The sequence below is a fragment of the Neurospora crassa genome, linkage group IV (genome assembly GCF_000182925.2).
Source record: "Neurospora crassa OR74A linkage group IV, whole genome shotgun sequence".
NCBI lineage: Eukaryota > Fungi > Ascomycota > Sordariomycetes > Sordariales > Sordariaceae > Neurospora > Neurospora crassa.
Window position 1 is genome coordinate 5819418 of NC_026504.1, and position 17867 is coordinate 5837284.

General features: G+C 54.7%; 6 protein-coding genes across 6 annotated transcripts; 4 read left to right on the forward strand and 2 right to left on the reverse strand.

Moving 5' to 3' along the window:
- Positions 1 to 270: 270 nt before the first annotated feature.
- On the forward strand, positions 271 to 2066 carry NCU05187 (hypothetical protein; the record flags this gene model as incomplete). Its single annotated transcript, XM_011395829.1, has 4 exons — positions 271 to 447; positions 509 to 735; positions 796 to 1144; positions 1203 to 2066. The coding sequence occupies 4 exons, from the start codon at positions 271 to 273 to the stop codon at positions 2064 to 2066; spliced, it is 1617 nt and encodes a 538-aa protein (XP_011394131.1).
- A 720-nt stretch (positions 2067 to 2786) lies between these two features.
- Positions 2787 to 3728, forward strand: NCU05186 (hypothetical protein; the record flags this gene model as incomplete). The annotated part of the gene is made up of 1 exon (XM_956756.2): positions 2787 to 3728. One exon carries the CDS (start codon positions 2787 to 2789, stop codon positions 3726 to 3728), a length of 942 nt encoding a protein of 313 aa, XP_961849.2.
- A 979-nt stretch (positions 3729 to 4707) lies between these two features.
- On the reverse strand, positions 4708 to 8550 carry NCU05185 (bifunctional P-450:NADPH-P450 reductase). The gene is made up of 3 exons (XM_956755.3): positions 8094 to 8550; positions 7994 to 8040; positions 4708 to 7941 (listed from the first exon to the last, which is right to left on the reverse strand). The coding sequence occupies exons 1-3, from the start codon at positions 8221 to 8223 to the stop codon at positions 4792 to 4794; spliced, it is 3327 nt and encodes a 1108-aa protein (XP_961848.1). The 5' UTR covers positions 8224 to 8550; the 3' UTR covers positions 4708 to 4791.
- A 1598-nt stretch (positions 8551 to 10148) lies between these two features.
- On the forward strand, positions 10149 to 12081 carry NCU05184 (hypothetical protein; the record flags this gene model as incomplete). Its single annotated transcript, XM_011395828.1, has 1 exon — positions 10149 to 12081. One exon carries the CDS (start codon positions 10149 to 10151, stop codon positions 11796 to 11798), a length of 1650 nt encoding a protein of 549 aa, XP_011394130.1. The 3' UTR covers positions 11799 to 12081.
- A 265-nt stretch (positions 12082 to 12346) lies between these two features.
- On the forward strand, positions 12347 to 16824 carry NCU05183 (hypothetical protein; the record flags this gene model as incomplete). Its single annotated transcript, XM_011395827.1, has 4 exons — positions 12347 to 14113; positions 14391 to 14501; positions 14673 to 15403; positions 15496 to 16824. 4 exons carry the CDS (start codon positions 12347 to 12349, stop codon positions 15881 to 15883), a joined length of 2997 nt encoding a protein of 998 aa, XP_011394129.1. The 3' UTR covers positions 15884 to 16824.
- NCU16901 (hypothetical protein) lies at positions 15395 to 17445 on the reverse strand. Its single transcript, XM_011396145.1, has one exon. The coding sequence runs from the start codon at positions 16799 to 16801 to the stop codon at positions 16019 to 16021; it is 783 nt and encodes a 260-aa protein (XP_011394447.1). The 5' UTR covers positions 16802 to 17445; the 3' UTR covers positions 15395 to 16018.
- Between the last annotated feature and the right edge of the window lie 422 nt (positions 17446 to 17867).

Below are 17867 nucleotides of genomic sequence, written 5' to 3' on the forward strand. Positions count from 1 at the left end.
GAACGACACTACGAGCAGCAGGTCCCTGACCAGGATGAAGCTTCAAAGAGTTGAGACGAGGCAAGGCGAGAACTCTCGGACCTCCATGGCTCGTCAAGATGACATAGCTTGATGATGGCCAGGTACTTGTTGTGCGAGGGGCACCAGTTAGACAGTCCGTTACATAGACCGACACATATTTCGAAAGACCTGTTTTGCCGTGGGCTGCCGTGCCTATATCGCCGATTGCAATTGGTGTTTTTATCCCTTCTTTCCACATATATACGCAACATGGGGGACACCTATACAAGGGGAGTGGAACCGGAAGAAGCGAGACGCTTCGTCGTAGAATGCTGGTCCCTCCAAGGTGTAGCCTACATGGTGATTGGGCTTCGATATTTCAGCAGGATCCGGCAAGTGGGATGGCGCAAGCTCGCGTTAGACGACTTTTTCATGCTATTGGCTTTGGTGAGTTCTCTTGGCTTCAGGTTGTTACCCACGACATCAAGTTAACCTTCCCGGCATCCAGTTTGCCTACACGGCCGAGAGCTTTATGCCTTACATTTTCGTTTCCTGGTGCCATGGTTTAGCAAACAACGGCATGACAGACGAGGAACGAGCTACGCTTAGCCGAGATTCCGACGAGTACAAAATGCGAGTCAACGGAGCCAAGCTGAACGTCTCCGGCCTTCTCTTGTACACCACCCTTCTGTGGCTGCTTAAAGGTTGTTGGACAGTGTATTACACACGCCTAACGTGAGTGTAAGCCTGGGAACGCAAGAGGAGGTTTATACTGACCCGCTAGATCTCAAACAGAGCCGGCATTTGCTTTATGCGTCGCTGGATGGTTGGCGCCTACGTCATCATGCCCCTGACTTACATCGCCTGTGTATGTGTCGCCCTCCTCCAATGTGTCCCCCTTCACCGGCAGTGGCAGATCTACCCCGACCCGGGCAACCACTGCCAACCGGCAATATCAGTTCTGCAGACGGTTTTCGTCATGGTCATGAACACCGCCACGGACTTTTATCTTCTCGGTATTCCCGTGCCTATGCTCTGGAAGTCGAATCTGCCCTGGTCGCAGAAATTGGTGCTGTTCATCATGTTCAGTGGCGGATTTCTGGAAATGACATTTGGCATTATGCGGTGTGTTAGCATCTTGACTGTGAGTTGGGTCCTTGGGAAATCCATCTTCCAGAGACGGCAAGCTGACTCACCTCAAGAAGGGAAACAGGGACCCCGCGCAAACAGGCTACTGGTCCGTCCGCGAATCTTTTGTCTCCTTTGTTCTGACCAACATGCCCATGGTCTACCCGCTGATCAGGCGGTCGGTACTTCGCGCCGTCTACTCCTTCGGCGGCTGGTTATGCCCAGGAAGCGGGGCAAACACCACCTCCGACAAAAATGACAACAGTATCGGATCAAACGGAGTCATGCTCGCCCGATATAGATCTCCATATCCCATAGACAGCCCAGTGTTCCCAGCAACCCACCAAGGTTCATCACACAGATGGGGTCCCAACCCCGATCCGATCTTCCCGATACCCGGCAGCGAGACCTTTTGGGTAAGCACGACAGATGAGGAGGGTACTACCGGCACCGGCACTACCGACACTACCGGCACTACCGGCACTACCGGCACCGGACCACCAGGTAGCGGAGAGGACATCTCTAGAAAGGACACGTACCCGACGGCGGCGAATCGGAGTGGTGGGATGGTGAGCTTTAGGTCAACCTGCGACAGTCCTGCTCGGAGTAGAAACGACACTGGACGGCCCAACTTGACGATACAGACAGCAGCTTCGCCATACCTTGGGGTGGTCACGTCGGTGGAGAGTTCGGGCATGATTGCGGAGCAGTCACATAACGGTTGGTGCTCGGGTGAGAGTAGTAGCCACAGTGTAAGCAACGGCACGCCGGGAAGTGTTATGGCGATTGTGGTCACGAGAGAGGTCAGTATTGTGAGGGAGGAGGGGGTGGTTTCCCCTAGGCAGATTACCCCTGGGTTACCACCGACCCCTGGGTTACCACCGCCGGCTGAGCTAATGGAATGGAGGGGGTCCACACAAGCCATTGATCATTGTTGAAGCGAGAATAGATGGATTGAATTGCATGTGCGTTGCTTGTGCTGGGTTTAGGTACGGTGATTGAGATGTGAACGTTGAACATACCTGGACCGAAGATGCTTCGCTTGTTGTTCGGTTCCCAAGCTATCTGGACACATGAACAGCGCCCGGTGGTTGGAAGAGTGTCCCGTGAATGCCCTTTGTCTTCTTCGACCAACCGGAAAGTAGGCCGTCTTCCGCTGTTCTTCTCGAACACTGAACAAGGCCTATTGTCCTCCAGCCTTACCCGGAGGCTACCTGGGAGACGAATAGGATGTTTCTCCGGCAGTGTTCTCGAAGCCGGGTGCGAGTTCCATTGTTCCGGACGGCTGTAGCCGATGGGAGCTTTTGTGCCGTTGTTCACTCGTGGGTTTCGGCGGAGGGCAATCGAGAGCCTATAGATTTGGGAGTCGTCGATGACCTTCTTTGTCCGGCTGTTCTGTAAGTGATATCTGATATTGGGAATGGGGGCATGTCGACGAGTGTCGAAAAGGTATAAGTATCGGTGTTGGGATCATCCAAGATTGTTCGATTCCTGTCATCAGCATCAGCAGAAACACCAGCAGCAAACAACAACAAGACTTGGAGTCCAAGTAACCTTCTGACCAGCCAGCAACAGCTCAAGCCACCACACCCGCCTCCACCAACCAACCATCCAAGCGTTCGGGTACATCTCCCGAACCACCAACCGTACGTATCACCATGTGTTTCACCACCACTTCCACCATGTGCGCCAAGCGCACCTTCTCCTCCATCTCGGACGAAGATTCTACTTACCAGGCAGCTCCCAAGCGCATCTGCCTTCCCACCCACAAAGTCACCCACGTCGGTCCTCTGCACCTCAACTCCCCACCCAAGTTTGCACCCATGCGCCCCCTTCCCTCCATCTGGCCATGGAACTTGGACACTGACCTCGACGCAGACGCACCCCTCCCGCCTCCGCTCTCCATCGCGTCCCGCATCCCGGCCTTCCACATCCACGGCTCTTCCCACTGCGGCAACCATGCCCACGAGCACTCGTTCCCGTCAGGCAAGGAGACCAACAAGAACAAAAGAGTAGGTACACTCTGCTCCTTCTGCTATGGTCCCTACAAGCAGGGTGACCTCCACCAACTTCCCTGCGGACACTTTACTTGTTTGTCGTGTCTCGAGGAGAGGGTGAGACAGATCCCGACGTTTATGGTTGCTAACGCTGGGCTGATTAACCAGACCATCGCCAAGATGCGCGAGATCATGGATTATCTCGGTACCATGACTGAGACTGCTGGTCTGGCTTCGACTGTCAGGCAGTACTGGGTCGATGAGTTTGGCTTTCTTCGCCAAGAGCTGGCGATCCTGACCAATATGTCTTGCTCCTATTGTCAGGTGCATATCCAGCCGTCCCGGTTTATGACTTGTTTGTCGCCGGAGATGTCCAGGATTTTGTGGTTGACGGAGGAGTGGCTGGCCGATGCGCAGCCGGAGAATAGGAGGGCGTGTGGATGGCCGGATTGTAGGGCGTATGTGCCCAGTTGGTGCCACTACCTCTTTATTGGGAAGAAGGAGGTGAGTAAGGCGGTCGATGCGGAGGGGAGGAGGTGGTGGTGTCCGAGTTGCAAGGGCAATTGCTTCGAGACGGAGGAGGGGTTGAACCCGGGGAGGTAAGTGGTCGAGGGAGGATTCGAGGAGTGTAAGAGTACGAAAAGGATGGTCGAGTTCGTTTGCTTGGGAATTGGGAATGGAGGCGTTCGAGATTGGCTTCGTCGGAATTTTTGATCATTTCCTGGAGGACGTCGTAAGTGTTAGTTGGATATTACACATCATGAAAGAAAAAGTGGAAGATAAAAAAAAAAAAATGTGCAAACAGGTTTGATGTGATCAATGTACATGAATTTCGAGACAAGGTCAGCGTGGTGTGAGTGTGACCAAGATGTGATTGTATCTGTGACGCTAGAAAACAAGGGCCGATTCTGTTAGTGACATACCAATTGTTATTCAAACGAGGGGTGGCCCAATTCACGGCTCGTTGGTGGCAAGATAGCTAATGGAGCTTGAGCATTCGAGGACGGAGTGGCTGTCGCGCTAAAGGGAGTGTGTAGGAGTCGACGTTTCCTTTGTTCGCGAATGGAGGTGCTGGAGGTTACTTAGTAGCTTGGTTCGATTCTGTGAGAACTTTTGAGTAGTTGGCTTGGGTAGTTGGACAATGCAGTGATTCGAAGAATATATGCAAACGTGGTTGTATCTAGATTGGTGTAAAGATGGCGCTGTTTTTGTTAGCGACATAACTGAATACAGTGATTGGGTTTGTGTCCCTCTCCGGGCGGAAGTGGGATCGGGTGATGATGAACAAGGGCCGCTCCAAATCCGAATGAAGGCCGTATGTCCAGCACAACTGAATTCGAAAAGACCGGTGGGCAAAGTGGAAGGCGGAATGGTCCTGCGAAAGGAACTGGAAAGCAAACAGAAGGGAACAGAAAGCGGAACAAAGGGCCCTGAAAAACACGGCCCGAGCGCCATTTCGGACGTGCCGTCTCACATCATGCGGGCTTCGTTGTTTCGATCTTTCCTTCCTTCAACCTGGGGCTCCCGGTCTAGTCAACTCGGCTCAATTCTTTTTCCTTTCCCTTGAATGATGCATGCATATCGACCAATGAAGAACAAGTAAATTCAATTCTATCCAATGCCTGCTTTCCAAGGAAATCATCCTCCATTACCAGTCAACCACCCCTCAGTCAAACACATCAGTGGCATACCTCTCATTCCTGATCCCCTCAAACCACTTCAACGCCCTCTCCTCACTGACCTCGACATCCTCCACCGTCAAACCCTTCAGCTTCAGTCCCTCCACAATCCCCTCCGGCAAACTGTCAAGCTCACCCTTCTCCCTCGCCTCGACAATCATCTTCTGCCTCTCCAACGCAATCCTGACCACCACCTTCTTCACACTCTCCCCGACCTCCCTGCTTCCACAGACATAGACCTTGGCCCCCCGGTCCCACAATCCCGTCACTTCCTCGCGATCCTCCCACAGCCGATCGCCAACGTACTTGCACCCCTTGGTCTCTTGGCTCTCCGGGCACCGACTGAATGCCCTCCGGACCGACACGGCGCCGATGGATTCCCACTTGTCGAACTCGTCACGGTACAAGTCGTCCTGCTCCGGATGGCGACACCCGTAGAACAGCATGGCGGGCGCCAGACTCCGACCTGCAGCAATCTGCGCCGCGCGTTCCTGCACGAAGCCTCTAAACGGCGCCAGGCCAGAACCAGCAGCAATCATGATCAGGGGAGTCTTGTCGGCGTCTACCGGCAGGTGGAAGGCCTTGTGCGAAGGGCGGATAGACACATTCAACTTGTCGCCTGCCTCCAAGCTGGCCAAGTAACTGGTCGCCACGCCGACGTGTTTCTTGTCGGGGTTCGACAAGGAAGGGCTTTCGAGAAGGGAGTAGGTCAGGGTAACGTGCGACGGGTTCCAGAGCGGAGACGAGGAGATGGAGTACTGCCTCACACGCATGGGTGGCAGCAAAGAGAGGAAGGAGGAGAAGGGCAGCGGGATGGACGGGAACTGCTCGAGCAGGTCGAGGATGGAGACGCGGCGCGAGGTGATCTTTTCCGTGTATTCGGGTCCTGCCAACTGGCGCAGTGTGGCCTTGGTCTCGGCGTTGTCGGCGGCTTCGGCGAGAGCGAGGATGTTTTTCTTGGTGGCCGGCTGGGAGAGCTCAACGTAGGCGCCCAGGACGTCGTGAACCGGCATGGGCACGCCGGTGGGCAAAATGGTGGTCTGCCGGGACGCCTCGATGGTGATGTTGGTGTCCCACGCCAGTTGGAAGCGGCGCATGACGCGGTTGACCGTCTCCTTCGGGTTGATGGGCAGAACGGCAAGGTAATCGCCAGAGCGGTAGGCGCCCGAGTCGGACGAGAGCTGGACCTCGATGTGGCGCTTGGGAGGAGCACCCGGGGCGGTGATGGTCTTGGCGTCGACAACCACGGCTTCCTGGACGTCTTGCCTCAAGGTAGAAGAGCGAGGCTTGGAAAAGTTGACGGTAAGGCCAGATTGAAGCAAAGCCTCGTTGTCATCCTCCTTCCTGCTAACTTCGTACTTTTCTTCCATGGCAGGCCAGAACACCTCGTCCTCCCACTGCTCGAACTCGGTAAACATCTCGCCCTTGCCGGCGTCGGCGAGACCCAACGAACAGATACGATCGCCGCCGCGCTCGGACACGGTGTTGTCGACCAGCTTGGGAATGCGATGGAAGGTCTGCGCCCAATCGTGATGACCGCAGCCAAAGACAGCGTACTGGACACCCTCGAGCTCGTTACCAGTCAAGCTCTCGAGCCAGCCGACGAACAAAGCCGCATTGTCAGGGGGTTGGCCCTCGTACGAGGCAGTGATGAAGACCACCGGCCTGTCCTTGGGCAGGTTCTGGTTGGCCGCATCCAAGGAGTCGATAATCGTCGCCGTGAACCCGTGCGCCTCGGCATCGGAAGCAAGGCGCTGAGCAAAGGTCTCGCAAGTGCCCGTGTTGGAGCCGTAGTAGATGCTGATAGGCTTGCCCTCTCCGCTCTTCTTGGGCTGTCCCGACACGGGTCCCTGGGCAGTAGGCTTGGGAGCCACAAGCTCACCCTTCAGACGGCGCTCCAGGTCCAGAGCAGACATGCCGTCGCGCAGCATGGCGCGCATGTAGAAGCCCTTGGGCTTGGTGGTCAAGGTCTGCTTGTACTGCAGCGTATAGTTGGGATCCTCAGGCATAAAGTTGAAGTTTTGCAGGCACACCGCCATGACCAGCAACGCCTCCTGCCACGCAAACGGACGACCGATGCAGGCGCGCATGCCGTTGCCAAACGGCTTCCAGCAGTCGGGGAACTCCTTGTTCAAGCGCTCAAAGTTCTCGTCCAGCATGCGCTCGGGGTCAAAGTCGTTGGCGGTATCTCCATAGACGGCCGGGTCGACGTGGGACTTGGCGAAGAGCAGGGCAAAAGGCTGGCCCTTGGAAACCTCGTACTTGCCGCCAATGACGGTGTCCTCCTTGGACTCGACGCCAATCACGGGAATGGTGGGGCAGAGACGGAGGGTCTCGCGCAGGACGGCGGCGATGTAGTGCAGCTTGTTCATGTGCTCGAGCTTGATGGGGCCCTTGCCGCACACGTCGTCGACTTCCTTTTGGGCCTTGCGGTAGGTCTCGGGGTTCTTGAGCAGCTGGACAAAGGCGAAGCTCAGGAGACCCGACGTGGTTTCGTGGCCCGCGATCAAAAAGGTGATGAGGTTGTCGATGATGCTGTCGTCGCTGAGCTTCCCGCCCGTCTTGGGGTCGACGCCGTCCAACATGGCCGTCAGTAGATCTTTGCGCTCGGAAGGGTGCTCCTTTCTGGACTTGAGGACGCCCTCGGCGGTTTCACGGAGGACCCGGATGTCGTCGTAGAACTTGCGGTCGACCTTGCTGTACATGAAGGCCGGAAGCGCCGGGCGTCGCGAGCGGTTGCCGGACTCGACGAGGAAGCTGGCCATGGCGTCGATAAAGGGGTGCATGTCGTCGTGGTAGTACGAGTTGAAGCGGTAGTCCATGGAGCACAGGGCGATGGTGTCGAGGGTCAGGCGGGTGAAGTCGTCGGTCACCTTGATGGACTGGTTGGGGCCGTGGCGGGCCCACTTGAGGGCGAGCTGGCTGGCAATCTCGTGCATCTCGGGGAACATGTTCTGGATGGCCATGGGGCCAAAGGCCGGCATGAGGATTCGGTGGGCGATGCCCCAGTTGGGCTCGTCGTTGCGGGCGGTGAAGAGGCCATCGTGGATGCCGTGTCGGATTTCGTGGAGGGCGGAATTGACCGTCTTTTGGAATCGCTTTTCATCACAGAGCTCGTGGACGAGAGCTTGGGAAGTCTGTTGACGGTTAGCTATGTGTGTCGGGGTCAGGTATGGTGAGGAGACATACCACAAAGACGGTGTTTCTGCCGGGGAAGTTGAGACGGAAGATTTCGCCTGTCGATGTTAGCAAGGGATTTCCGCATCAAAGTGATGCATCTTGTACTCACCATACTGGTCGGCAAAGTTGAGCATGGACCCAAGTGGGAACTCGGTGTCAATGTCAAAAGAGTTGCCCACCAGGGGCAGCCCGGGGGGTCCGGGGATGGGGATCGTTTGTGGTGTTTCGTCTGAAGACATGATGTGTGGGATGTTTCACACGCCTGGTGCGAAGGAATAGGTAAGTACAATTAGAATCTACGAGAGTGGTCGTTTTGGTTGAATAGTGAAACAAGGGTCGGAGTGTTGTACAGCCTCGGCGAGACAAAAAAGAGGCTACCAAGTACAAGCTGTAAGTGGGTGAGTGGTGGTATAGAGGGGATAGTCGGATACTGACTTGTGTTCCAGATGGTGGGATGGATCAGCGTCTTTATACGAACATCACTGAACATCATCCAGGCAGATCAGGACGACGGGAAACGCATTACGACAGGTCGAACGATCCTTGTCGGTCTGGCCCCCCCACTTTATGATGGTTGTCGAGAAAGGACTGGTTTCGTTGCGTATCATTGCAGCGGGACTGGCGTTGGATGACTTGCCGTCCCCGATCCTCCAATGCCTCGGTTGTCCCCGACGAACTTGTCTGTCCATGGCGCGGTCATTGAACGCATTGTCCAAGGCCCGACCGACATGTTTCGATCGGAGAATTCGCTTTGTTGGGTTAGGTTTGGGACCCTGTTTTTTTTGAGGTGAAGCCATTCCCGTCGGGTGTCCAGGGGTAAATCAAGGATTAGGGGTCCATGAACGACGCTAAGATAAGAAGCTATCAACAACCTCGGTACAAAATTGGGTCTCGACTTGGTTCAATTGGCGGCGGTTCCAGCGGCATGTTTCTCACCAATTCATTCTCAGCTATGCCTTCACCCCACCTACCCTAAAGCATGCGCGACGGGGAGACCGTTATTGTTCTATGCCTCTACAGGGATAGCCTCGACGGCAAAGGCGGGACTGTCACCAAGTGTCTGAAGACAGTTCGCGGCCTTTATGAGACATCAGCTACAGACCAGCCGTCATTGGTTGCGGGAGTTGAGAGACAGATGCGCTGAAACAACGGGCAGTGTTCCCGCAGCGCGTCCCTGTAGGGCCTGGCATTTCTGGGCGCTGCATGGATTCGTCGTGGAACACGACGTACATCAAGACCAAGGGAAACGGCCAAAAGTCCGGTCGTGGTTGTGGTTGCGGTCGGTGTAAGAGAACAAGACAACTAACTGGACCCGGCTACGTTGGAGCGTCTATCCCTCCATCTTGAATAACATGGTTTGCGACTGATCATCTCTTGACGACATGCCTGTTGCTGCGTTATTGTGCTTTATGGTGTTGTCAGCTGGTTGGTTTCGCCTACTCCGTGGCCTCGGTTGGTTAATCAGAATGACGAACACGGCGGTGTCTGTTGTTGGTCACCGACGTCCTTGTGTTTGGCGACAGGTCACCAACTTCAAAGCCGGGACGGAGTTCTGAATCGCCCCTGTCAACCGACCGGACTTCTTGCTCATTTTCCGCCGCCGCCGGGGCTCATTTCAGCCGACATCCGACGACACCTTGATGGCTCCGTGTTTTTTAGGCAACGATAACGGTCTCGATTACAGTACCCTGCCAAGACCTTAGCGCTGGTCGTGTTCCTGACCGCTGCGATCATGTCTCACATTAAGCCCTAACCCCAAGCCACTTGTCCTCCCCCCCCCCCCCCCCTTAGCTGCTTTGATGCCATCACCATTCATTCAGCTCGAGGACAATGAAGCACCCAAAGCACTCGATGTGGTTGTCCATTTCCGGCGGTACACGGTTACACGAAAGCGTCTCAACAAAGCGCCCCGAATCGTTTGAGCCTTGTTTGCGCCCACCCCTTTCATTTGAATCAACACCTCAAAAAGCTCACCGTCCTCTCGTCCAAACTGTGCCCATTCTTTCACCGACCAAGTTGGACACCTATTCACAACTGTCCACGCAGATCTTCAATGACAAGACCATCGTGTCACTGGAATCATGGTGCCGGAATCCCATAAAGCCTCTCCAAGAGGCGCCCTTGGAAACATATCGCATAACAATCGACAGTCAAGAACACCAAAATGACCAGTCCTGGCCACATGAACATCCACCATCTCTCGACCTGGGACAATGTCGCTCCTCGCACATACACCGGTCGGGTGATTTGCTTTCCCTTTGATGACCATGCTCGCAAGAATCAGTCCGAGAGTGCCCAAACTCTCTTTGACTGTCTGCGGAGCAATCTCGATGTCCTGGGTAAAGAGAGGCCTGACTTTGCCGGGAGACTCCAGCTCGGAGTGAACTTGGCACCCAGTTACATGGAAGGGAACGTCTATCTCCTCACGTCCTCCAGCTTTCGCATCAACCTGAGGCCCAAGTACCCCAAGGAGCTTGAGTCCATGTACGGACAAGTAACTGCCCAGGACGGTGCCGACACAGTAAAGGCAAAGGGGATCAAGTTCGATGGAAAGTTTATCGACTACGACACCTTGAAGCGTTCCGGGTTCCCTGCGAAACCCTTCATCAATGAGGACCTGACCACCGACCTGATGCTCGGCGCAGGAAAGCCCCCCATTCCGGTTGTGGAGGTCGAGGTTGTCTTTCTCAACGGCGGTTTCTTCTTCAACCTGCTCATCCACCACTCCTATTTTGACGGCAAGGCGTACCACAAGTTTCTAGAATGCTTCGCCGCCTGTACTCGCGGAGATAAGCTTCCAAACTATTCGACCAATCCCATGATCAAGCTGCCCTACGAGCAGGACCAGTCTCTCGCCGAAGAAAAATTCGAGGACATCCTCCCCTTGTGTCCCGAGTTCCAGACCTGGCCGGACCACGACCTCAAAGGTCCAACGCAGCCCATCATGTCCGAAATTCTCAACAGCGAGAGACCCAAGTCCTTCAAAAACGACAGCAAGATCTTTCTCTTCAGCTTTTCCAAGCTCAAGACTCTTAGTGTTGAGCTCGCCCAGCTCATCCCCGGCACCTCCCCGCCATCCGCTTACGCCACTCTCTGTGCTCTCCTCTGGGCACACACCCTCGTCGCCCGCCAAGTCTTTCTCAACAACTCTTCCGACCCCAGCGAACGTGCCATCCACACCCACTTCGCCTCCCACCCTCCCTTTTTCTCTACTCCGGTCGACTGGTCCAGCACACGGCTTCTCCAAAAGTATCCCTCCCTTTCTTCCATCACCGCCCAGGCCTACTTTGGCAACACCATCACCTGGGCCATCACCACTCTCCCCGACACCTCTTTGCTCTACGACATTGCTTCAGGAAACAAGACCTCCCTCGCTCGTGTCGCTAGCGCAATCAGCCTTTCCATCTCCCGCGTCGACCCCTCCTTTCTTTACACGCGCGAAGCTCTGCTCGACAAAGTCCCTGATATGCGCCTGCTCGGTCTTCCGTGGGATAGCCGCATGCCGGCCGAGTGGGGGATGAATAGCTGGGCGGATTTCGGTGCCGATATCGAGTGGTCGTTGCCTGGTGTTGCGAAAACCCCGGGGGTGGAAAAGGGCTGGACGCTGGCGGATGCGCAGAGACGGGTGCAGAAGGAGGTGGGAGGGTCGGGAGGGCTGATATTGCCGGCTAAGAGAGCAAAGCCGGAAAGTTGGGAGTGTCAGGTTAGTTTGCCGGAGGGGGCGATGAGGGCGTTGGAGGGGGATGAGGTTTTTAAAGAGTATTGGGAGGGCGTGGTTGGTGATGAGGCGGTGTCAGGCTTATTATGCGAGTGATTGGAATCTTTGTCGGTTTTTGAGCAGTTTGCGGTGCTGGACCACATGCAGGGTGGGAAGTATCATGGAAAGAGTCAACGGAGGTATCGGACACTGATGCAATGGAATATGGAGGGAAAGAATATCCGTATGGGAATGAAAGGCGCAATGTCGGAAGGCGTTCATGGGGATATGCCCGGCTATATAAGTGCGTTTTGGTGTTCAAATAGGCGTATAGGGATGAAAGTCATGGATTAGGCTTATAGGTTGCGTAGTATGAGAATAAAGAATAACGATTGTCTACAATGACCACCAGCCATTCACCAGAAACTCACAAAATGGTCATTGAGCCACCAGCACCCATTCACCCTCCTGCCGTGTCCAGACCAACGTACTTTCCACCTGGCACCAATCTTTGTTCAACCTTGACAGAACCTGGACGGCCAATTCATTCACTGCCGTGTCTAACCCGATATTTAAACCGTTTGCTGCGGGAAAACCGCACCACGATCCCTTTCTCGCATCATCCTCGAGATTCCCTCAAAAGACAAACGCCCAAATCATCAGTCATGCCCACCAACGAGTCCACCACCCCCATCATCACCACCTCCCCCCTCTCCCTCTGGAACAACGTCGCCCCCCGCGTCTACACCTCCCGCGCCCTCTGCTTTCCCTTCTCCGCCCCCGCCCGTAACCTCCTCGACCCCCTCTCCTACACCTCCACCCTCCTCTGGTTCCTGCGCATCCACCTCCTTTGCATCGCCAAAGCCCGACCCACCTTTGCCGGCAAACTTCAGCTTGGAGTCAACCTTTTGTCAGACGAAAAAGGGAAACTCAGGCGAGACGGTGTCTATAATGATTGGCATGTTTACTTGCGGACTTGTTCGCAGTGGGAAATCCCTTTGGGGGTGGAGTGGCCGGATGATGAAGAGGTGAGGGGGATGTATGCCGGTCTGGAGGTTGAGGGGGTTTGTAAAAGGGAAGTGAAAGGTTGGCCGAGGGAGTATTTGAGTTATGATGAACTGAAGAGGGCGGGGTTTCCGGTGAAGCCGTTTATCAATCCTCAACTGACGGATTCGTCGTCGACGCTTGAGGAGGGCGGGGAAGCGGTGCCTGTTGTTCAGGTCAGGGTATTGTTGTTGAGAGGTGGGTTTGTTCTGAATGTTCTGGGACATCATACGATGTTCGATGGAGGGGCGTTTACCCAGTTCTTGAACATCTTTGCTGAGCATACGACGAGTTTGAGTTTCGAGTGGGAGAAGGTTCCGGGGAGCCATGACTTGCGGTTGACTTTGCCGGGGATCGAGAAGCCGTATGAGGAGCTGATGGCGAAGTGTCCCGAGTACAAAGAGTGGGAAGATCAAGCGCCCAATGGCCCTACGCACCCCGTCTCTCCCAGTCTGCGCGACGGCGACTCTTTGACCGGTTCTTCAAAAATCTTTGTCTTCACCTTTGCTAGAATCGCCCAGCTCCAGAAGGAAATCGCGACTCATGGTGTCAAAGCCAGCATCTACGAGTGTCTGTCTGGTCTCTTGTGGGCTTTGACGTACTTTTCCCGCGTCATGGCCTCCTCCACCGACCCCTCCTCATTCGAGCATTTCCTCCACAACCACTTTGCCGAGGAGCAGCCCGTCTTTTCTACGCCTACCGACTGGTTCGCTCGTGTTGCTGGTTTGACGTCGGCCAATCCCGAAATTGTTGCTTTCAAGGAACAGATTGCCGAGGATACGAAGGATTATCTGGGCAACAAAATCACCTGGATTAGCACCCGTTTGCCCTCGGCCTCTCTGCTAATCGACGCAGCAAAGGACGGAGATCTCGCTGCTCTGGCAAAGATTGTAGCAGCCATCAGCAAATCCGGTACCGATATGGCGGAGGACATGGAGGAGTACATCACCGTTCGCACCTCCCTCTTTGCTGGCCTTTCCCAGAATTCCAGCGCCGGCGACAGCAACGACATCCGCCGCATCGGTCTCGCGTTCGACCCCCGCCAGCCGTCCGAATGGCAGATGAACAGTTGGAAGAACTTTGGCGCCGACACGGAATGGCGATTTCCTCCTCTTCCGTCCTTTTCTTTCCCCTCTCTTCAAGCTCCTATGGTCCCTACTAATGCCTTTTCTCCTTCTGCATCTGCCTCTTATAGTCACCGCGACTACTTTAATGTGACTAAACCCGATGCTGTCCGGCGCGTGCAAGCTCGATATGGTATCAGTGGAGGACTGTGGTTGCCGGCGAGGAAGGAGCAGAAGGAGGAGGTGTTGGTGCAGATTAGTTTGCCGCAGGAGGCGATGGGGGTTTTTGAGGGGTTGGTTTTGGATGAGAAGTGGGTGGAGAGGGTTATTTGAGGAAACATATCTGAACAGAGGCGTAGTAGGAGGTTTGGAATCGGGAAATGGACTGGAATCTTGCAAGTATGGAAGGGCTGTCGGATTTAGATTGGAATTTCAAGGAACTTCTTTTGTCGGGATGGTGGTCATTAGGTAGGTATTCAAGAAAGGGAAGGCGCAAGGTCGGAAGATATCACACCCACATAACTGAACTAGGCCGTTATTAGATGACTCGTCACATCATTCAACAATTCTCGTTGCTTTTTACTTGATACCATCCCATTAGTTTCAATTGGCGCATGCAGATCCTCGTATTATTTTTGGTGACACGACAGCTCTGTGGCGTTCGTTGGCTTCCACTACCCCTGACGATAACGGACGGGAAACAGATATGGATGTATGTTCCCGACGGCACCTGCGACGAGAGTTGCTCTCTCCTTCCACTGTCACTTTTCTTCCCGTAGAAATTCTCGCGCAGTCCGACTTTAGCGACGGCATCTGCAATGGATCTGTCGAGGTAATCCAACATTTCCCACCAGCATCGATATCACGACCTTCTTTGACGCAGCTCTTCCTTACCCAAGTCACTCGCTCCATCCACTTGCTCGCCGCCATGCTGTTCATCCACTTCCTCTGCCTCTCGGCACTGGCCACGGCCACCACATCCCCCAAACGCGGCCTCATCTTCACCCCAAACAGCGACTGGCCCAAAGACGACCTAGTCTGGATTACCGGCCCCAACAATCTAACCTGGTACCACAACTACCAATCCCTTCCGTCGTCCGAGTCCAATTATGCCGCCCTTTCCCAGAACCAGATCGAGTTCGTGCCGACCATGTGGGGAGGGAACGAGAATGACACCGACTTCTTGGGAAATGTGACGGCCCTGATGGGGGTCGACTCGAGCAAAGACGAAGACAAGGACAAGACCAAGAGAGCCAGCGACAAGCGCAACATAACCCACGTCATGACCTTTAACAAACCCGACCAGCCCTTTGACGTCGGCGGTAGCGAAATGGAACCCCGTGTAGCTGCCAAAGCATGGATCAAGAACATCATACCGCTTCGGCGGCTGGGAGTCAAGGTCGGTCTGCCGCTTGTCAATCAGCCGTACACGAGCCAGACTAAACGAGAGGAGGGCAACAAATCATGGCTGGACATGTTCTTTGCCAACTGCTCCGGGCTCCTGGACAAGGTGGAGGACGCAGAAGAGAAAACGTGCGGGTTCGACTTTGTGCCTGTTTATTCTTTTGGGGATTTTGAGATGTTGGAAGAAAGGGTCGGGATATTTGAGAATGCGTGAGTCCTTTTACCCGTTCCACTGGCTTCCCTCAAGTCCATTTCTTTACCAGGTCATTATATCATGTAATTCCGCTAACACTCCGTCACAGCTTCCCCGGCCTCGACATCTGGATCACCGAATTCGGCATCCCCTCCGAGACCCTTGAAAACACGCAAAAGTTCTACAACCAATCCATCCCTTACCTCGACAGCAAAGAGAGCGTCAAGCGATATGCCTGGTTCGGCGCCTTTCGAAGTATCGTGTCCAACGTCGGTCCCAATCAAGCCTTTCTAGATGCATACGGACAGTTGACAGATATTGGGAGCTGGTATCTCGGTGGCAACGCAACGGGAAGAGAGGCCCTTCCGAGCGAGGACTACAAGGACGACAAGTGCACAAAGGAGAAGCCGTGTGGAGGGGATGAGAATGGGGAGGGAACATTGCGGCCGAGCAGGCTCATTGTTCTTTTGGTCGCCGTCTCCTTTTTGTTGGTATAATTGCTTTGGGGGGATCTGTTCAACGCTTACGCTCACTGTGGCCCGGTGCCTCCCTGATTCAATTCGCATCGCCCGCTTCCATTACCCTCTCCTCGTCCACTCGCCGTCTTCCTCCCTCCTACTTCTGTCTGCCGCCTACTCAGCGCAATCCCTATACCACTCCCCCAACTCGGTAACACCCCCCTCATCCCCCAACAGACTCGCCCACCTCCCCACATTCCCAATCGTCTCCGGTCTCATGGCCCCAAACCACGCATACCTCTCCACCCAATCCAACGTATCCAAATACTTGCAACTCTCCTTACAAAAGTGTTCCACCTCCTCCTTGGGCAGCGGATTCGCCTGGTCCCAATTCGTGCACGCAAACTCGGTAATCCACACGGGCTTGTCCGGCCCCAGCTGATGATGCGTGCTCCAGATATAATCATAAAACGCGCCCAAGTTCGCCCCGCCATACCAATGCAAACAGTAAAAGTCCACGTCGCTCCCCTCTGCCCGGATAGCCGCCATGAACTGCTGAAGCCAGGTGACGCCCTGCGGCGCTGAACTAATTCCGGGACTACCCGCCCTGACTCCCTGCCGGCGTAGGGGCTCGATAACCCGCAGCCATTCCTGCGCTGCTAGCTCGACGGGCATGTTACTTTGGTCGGTAAGCTCGGGCTCGTTAAACCCTAGCACTGTCGGCTGTCCGTTACATTCGGGATCCGGGTAGCAGGCGTTGAGGTGCGAGGGGAGCTCGTCGATGTAGACGTGGTTCCATTGCATAGGCACGAATTGCAGAGAGCAGCCTGGGCCGGTGCCGGGGGTTAGGCGCGGGGACCAGTTGTAGAGCCAGGAGATGAGGGAGCCGGGTTTGGAGAAGAGGAAGGGCGGGTCGGGGGAGGCGACGGGAAAGGTTAGGCCGCGTTTGGATGTCATTTTGGGGCTTGGTTTGGGTGCCGGGTTTTGGGGGAAGTTGGTGGCTGACTGAGATGCGATTATGGCGGGGTTAACTGGTAATGATATCTTTGACGGGGATGAAGCTGGAGGTAGTCGATCTAACAACCAGAAATGAAGCAGAGAATAAAAGGGGCGCAGCCTTGACAGGAGATGCAACCTCAAGTGGATTTAATCCTGATTGTTGACATCGAACCCGCCGACGCGGCACTGGGGCTGCGGCCGGGGCAGTGCACTGTCAGCCCCGTACAAGGCGATAAGATAGACGCTAAGCGCTAAGCGACTTGGCTTGTTTAGCGGCTGGCGGTCCCCTGATGACGTAGAGGTAGCCTAGGCCGTTCCGTGGCAGTGCTGGCTCCATGTCCACTGCTTCGTGGTTAGGGTTGGCTGTGGGAAAAGACGCTGATGAGATGCTTGTTTAGGATGTCATCTTCTTCATCAAACCTGAAATGAGAGTCTTTGAAACGCGTTTGATGACCAGGCTATGGTCTTGTTTTATGCACTAACGTTTCGAAAGGGTTGAAATGGCCCTGGTTATCGATTTATTGCAGAGTGGCTAGCGACCCTTCAGTCTCAAGGCATCGCCAACCCGCCAAGGAACCTCGAAGCGGGAGAAGATAGCGAACCAATTTCCAGAGTAGTTGAGTCCGAAAGTGCCATTGAGGCATGAGGAATGAACAAAGAAAAGTCTGGAGTATGCGGGTCATTGTGAAAATAAAGGTGGCCAAATCGTTTGAGTGGAAAAGGGACAGGTTGGTGTTCGTCGCTGCAGTGATGGAGAGATGAAGAAATCATGGAAACACACCCCCGAGGGATAGCCTCGTGTTTTCTGGATGGTTCAATCGACAATTCCTAGGTACCAATCGAACACCGGAATGCGGACAAGTAACCAAGCAAGGGATGCACGTGGTTCGCCCGCACTTCTTCAACCCGGAAATGAATGGCTTCCATCACATTGTTCCAGGCCGTGTGCAAACATTGTTCTTTACCCGCATTACCCACTATACGTCCCGCCAAATGGTCATGACTTTCCTTGATGATGGAAGTT

Coding starts and splice junctions, on each gene's coding strand:
- NCU05185 (XM_956755.3), bottom strand. CDS start 8,223: ATGTCTTCAGACGAAACACCACAAACGATCCCCATCCCCGGACCCCCC. Junction 8,041..8,093: donor CAACTTTGCCGACCAGTATG/GTGAGTACAAGA, acceptor TAACATCGACAG/GCGAAATCTTCCGTCTCAAC. Junction 7,942..7,993: donor GCAGAAACACCGTCTTTGTG/GTATGTCTCCTC, acceptor AACCGTCAACAG/ACTTCCCAAGCTCTCGTCCA.
- NCU16901 (XM_011396145.1), bottom strand. CDS start 16,801: ATGACATCCAAACGCGGCCTAACCTTTCCCGTCGCCTCCCCCGACCCG.